The 5,032-nt window shown below is 46.9% G+C and overlaps 2 pseudogenes and 1 gene segment (V, D, J or C); all 3 read left to right on the top strand.

The window, feature by feature from the left end:
* The first annotated feature begins 1,076 nt into the window (after positions 1–1,076).
* Positions 1,077–1,652, top strand: LOC105309533. The segment is given in 2 exon segments: positions 1,077–1,119; positions 1,267–1,652. Coding segments are annotated over 2 exon segments (429 nt in total).
* A 2,900-nt stretch (positions 1,653–4,552) lies between these two features.
* On the top strand, positions 4,553–4,671 carry LOC111734091 (annotated as a pseudogene).
* A 155-nt stretch (positions 4,672–4,826) lies between these two features.
* LOC111734089 overlaps positions 4,827–5,032 on the top strand; it is a 596-nt pseudogene continuing 390 nt past the window's right edge.

Genomic DNA, 5,032 nt, shown 5'->3' with positions numbered 1-5,032 from the left:
CCTGAGCTCTATTCAGATGCTCCATTCTCCCTGAGGGCTGTGACAGGAGAGGCTCCAGATGCGTGGGAAAGGAGCGGAGACGTCATGGGGGACGGTGAACGGCAAGGCCGGGAGGGGACTGAAAGGTCAGACTCTAAGTTCGGTCTACGCACTAGGAACTTGACTCATCATCACTGTGTGGGAAATTTTGGAAAATTCATTAACCTCACAGGGATGGCTCCCTCCTCATTAGACTGGAGGAGAGACCTTGTCTGTAGCAGATGATAATATTTGTTTACTATGGTATCAAGAGGGGGTTTGGGTGAAACACGAAGAGTCAGCATCCACAAGGGCTCCAAAGTAGTCATTCTGGTAAATCAGCTGCACATGTAGGATGACATTTACGCTGTGGGCACCAGGGGGCACTGTGGGACCTACTTTGAGGACCCTAATGGGTCCAATACTTCTGGGTTGTGTTCAGTGCAAAGGGCATGACTGATGCACCTTTGAAGACATTTGTTGTTGCGCAGAATGAACTCTCCACTCTGAAGCCCGCATCTGCCCTCCTTCTGACCTCAGGAAGTCATCAGCATGAGGCCCTGAGGCTCAGAGCTCAGACACTAGTGGAGACAGACACACTGGGGAATGGAAGAGAAGAGATTTGCATTCAGTCTACTCCCTCTGGAGCTGCAAGCAGAGAGGATAACACTAGAGCTTGGAGTGGCCAGTCCCAGCAGGGCGGCCGCAGTGCAGAGAGCCTGGAAACCCCTCCCTACCACGGACTGGGTTCCCCTCTACTTCCTGTTCTGGTTTTCCCCAGAGGTCAGAGTGTCCTAGGGCACTCAGGGGTTCCCTTGCCTCATATTCCCCTCTAAGCATAGTCTTGAGGGACATTTGTTTCGACTCTGGTGCATCCAGCCTCATTTCTGTATCTGTTTCCAGGCTTCTGTGCTGTGGTTGTTATGAGCCCGCCCCCATCTGCATCTGCCTCCCAGGAAGTGGATTTGCATGAAGACCCCATCTTACAGAGTATAAGGGCAGCCTGGATGCCACATCGCAGCTAAGGGCACATAGGCAGAGGCTGGGGTATCTCCACTATGGCCTGGACCCTTCTGCTCCCGCTGCTCACTCTCTGCACAGGTGCTTCTGCCTAGACTCGGCATCCAGGGAAACCAGGGAGCAGCCTGGCCCTGATGTTCAGCTCAGCACGGGGAATGCTGCAGGGTGTGTGCCCTCTGGGAATGAGACCCTCACCCTCACACTCACCTCTCCTCTCTTCTCTTACAGGTTCTGTGGCCTCTTCTAATGTGTCTCAGCCACCAGCAGTGTCTGTAGCCATTGGACAGACAGCCAGGATCACCTGCCAGGGAGAGACTGTAAAAAAATATTATCCTGGCTGGTACCAGCAGAAGCCTGGTCAGGCCCCCGTGCGGGTCATCTATGATAACAATAAGCGGCCCTCAGGAATCCCTGACCGGTTCTCTGGCTCTCACTCAGGTGACACGAGCACTCTAACCATCAGCGGGGCCCAGGCCGAGGACGAGGCTGACTATTACTGTTCCGTGTGGGACGGTAGTGATAAAGCTCACAGTGACACAGGCAGATGGGGAAGTGAGACAAAACTGTCTGCCCATCTGTGTCACACACTCCTGCAAACCCAGATGGATTGTTGACAATGCTATAAGCAGGTCTAGCCCAGGTCCTCAGATCTCAGATTCCAGGATTCTGTCAATAGAGAAACTTACCTATGCTGTACAGCTGATATACTGGGGTAGATAGATACATAGTTTGAGATTTTAAGGAGTTGGCTCATGCAACTCTCAGATGGGCATATCCGAAATCCGTAGGACAAGCAGGAGGCTGCATATTCAGGTAAAAATGTTTTGTTTTGTTTTGTTTTGTTTAGTTTTTGTACTGCATCCAAATTATATAGGAATAATTGAACATGTTAAGTGAGGACACAAAGAAAGTAAAGGTATTTCGATCAAACTCTTGGATATAAAAAGAACAGTACCTCAATTAAAAATAACTTTTGTCATAATTACTTACATTCGTCTCTGAAGGTGACATTGTGCACAGGGCCAGACAAAGTGTTGACTTTCAACACGTACCGTATAGTGATATTCACACGGGACACTACAGAATGTGCAGTGGGTCAGGAAGAATTCTGGGGACCGTGTCCATGGCTCCCCACGGTGACCCCAGAGGGAGGGACTTAGGTTACAGGAGAGACGGGGCTGCCTGGGGAACGAGACGGGCTCCTGAAGAAATAATCAGATTCTTTAATAAATAAAAAATCATTTTAAGTACATGTCATTTTTTTTTGAGTGAGTAGAGGTAAGATTGAACACATTAGGAACAATAAATAAGACATTCTAAAAGTATATAATCATTTTCATGAAGATGATATACATGGTCTGAGATTTAAAAAAAACACTGAATGAGAATGATGTCATAGAAGATGCTTCAAAAGAAATTAGTGAAATTGATGACATGGTGAATGAAACTATTCAAAATGAAACACAGAAAGAAAAAAAACTGAAAAACTGATGAAGCTTCAAATAATGTAGAGGAACTTCACACAGCCTAAATACTGTGTAATTTGGGTCCCTGAGGAAGACAAGATGAGGAAGGAGTTGATAAATAGACAAAGGATTGGAAGAAATGATAGGCATTAATTTTCCAAATTTGTTGAGACCATAAACAAATATATCCAGGAAACTCAACGAACCTCAGCCTCCGAAAACATGGAAGTGGCTCCAACACACACCTTGTGGAATTGCTACAAATCAATGATGAAGAGAAGCTGTTAAAAGAAGCCAGAGAAAAAAAGACACTTTGTGTACAGAGGGACAATGGTCATGATGACATCAGATTTCTCATTAAAGCTGTGCGAGCAAGTAGATTGTGCAGCAACATCTTTAAAATACTAAAAGAAAAACTCTGTCAACTTTGAATTCTTTACCCAGTGAAAATATCATTCAAAAAAAAGAAAGCAACATCATACATTATCAAAGTGCTAAATCTTCTAGAATTGATCATGGGCAGGTCTGAACAGCAGAAACAGTAAAGGACACCCCATTACTGTATTCACATTTCTCTTTAATGATACAGAAATGTGAATCTGTACAAAGAAATACAAAGCATTAGATATGGTAACTGCATGGGTAAATATAGAAATATTTTTATTTGTTAATGTCTATAAAATGTAGTCAACTGTTCAAAAGGAAAAAAATAACAATACTTTACTATATTTGTAAAAGTATACAGATGAGAGAGAAAGCGGGGAGAAAGAGAGAGAGACAGAGACAGAGACAGAGTGACAGAGGCAGAGAGACAGAGAGACAGAGAGTCAGAGAGAGAGAGAGAGAGAGGTCATTTAAGCAATAGCTCATGGAGTTGTGGGGGTGTTGTATCTGAAATGCATGGTCCAAAGCCTGGTGAGATGTTTCTCCACATATTTATATTTTTTCAGGAGACATACAGTTTATCTCGTACTCTGCATTCTTCTAATAAAAGCAAAGGGTAAAGAAAGGGCATTTCGACACTGGTATGTGGTTACGGAAATTTCGTCTGCCTCTTCCCAAACCCCTCATTGCACCATTCTGTGCTGGGCTGGGCAGTGCAAGGCGGGGTCGCAGAGGCACAGAGAGAGGGCTGGATTCTCTAGACCACGCCCTCTCAGGTGACAGGTGGTTTGGTGTGACCCACAAGAGGGAAGCTCCTGGTCTGAGCACTTCTCCACCAGCAGGAGACAGCAGAGTTGCAGGCAGGAGCATCCAGGGTGGAGCCTCGGAGGGAGTCTAGATGTAAATTAGCTGTTTCCAAGGTTCAGCCCACAGAAGGAAATCGAGACAGTCCATCTTATCCCCTCGGGCTGAACTGACCACTTCTGAAGTTCAGATTCACACAGTGTCACCACAGGACTCTAAGGGACACAGACACAGAGGATGCCTTATCTGAACAATGCATCAGGGAAGCCTGGTCCCAGCTGTTGACCTGGGCATTCTTGTGGGTGGTTGATGTCATAAAGGGTAGACAAACACTAAGTGTCAAATGAGACGAGGAATGGGCGTGAAGCTTCAAAAGCAAGTGGATGTTTAACAAGAAAACCATCATACTTGAAACAATGAACAAATATCCTAACAAATAGAACTATGTCTAAGGAAATGCCAAAAAATGGAACACAAATGTGTATGGGGGTCACAGAGAAGATGTGAAGGAGAAAGAGGGAGTGGGCAGTACCCACTGACCAGCGCCTGCTGATCAGGGGTTGTCACTTCTCTCTCAGTGGGCTCAGCTCAGCCCCATGGCCAGGCTCCTGGAAGGCTCACAGTCCTGCTGAGCCAGCCCAGGACAGACCACAGGCCAGAAGAGTTTGGGACAGTAGCCATGTTTTCGCACCCCAGGAAGGTGACTGTGATCAGAAAAGTTAGAGTCTATGGCTGATTTTCTTAGAAGCAGCTTAGAAGCAACTGGAGAACTCTACTCCTTCCTCCTCAGTCACCTGCCCGGCCCCCTCTAGCTGGTGAGAATGATCTCTGCTAACTCCTCCCTTACAAAACCCAGATGAGTCTGCGCCTATGACACCACGAACAAGCCTGATCCCGTCTGATCTCGGAAGCTAAGCGGGGTCAGGCCTAGTTAGTACTTGGATGGGAGACCACCTAGGAAGACCAGGTGCTGTAGGCATAAAGAAAAAATAAAGAAAGAAAAGAAAGCCTGATGATGAGTACATTTGCATAAACTCTAAACCCTCACCACCCCAAAGGACTGAGTAAGGGATAAGAGGGGGCTGGGGGAGGCCAATGAGGTCTCAGGAGAAAGAGCTCTGAGGAGACCCTACCATGACCTGGACCCCGTACCTGTTCCTCCTCCTCATTCTCTGCACAGGTGCTGACCCCGAGGCTTTGCCTACATCTCAGCCCCCATAGGACCCTGAGCTGGAGCTCTGTCACACCTTGAGCTCAGCCCAGACAGGACCCTTTTTGGACCTCTGGGACCAGGCCCTTCATCCTCAACCCTTTCTCTTTATCTCTTGCAGGTGCCGTGG

This window comes from Pteropus vampyrus, unplaced genomic scaffold (genome assembly GCF_000151845.1).
Source record: "Pteropus vampyrus isolate Shadow unplaced genomic scaffold, Pvam_2.0 Scaffold763, whole genome shotgun sequence".
Lineage (NCBI taxonomy): Eukaryota > Metazoa > Chordata > Mammalia > Chiroptera > Pteropodidae > Pteropus > Pteropus vampyrus.
This window is presented reverse-complemented; position numbering and strand designations above follow the sequence as displayed.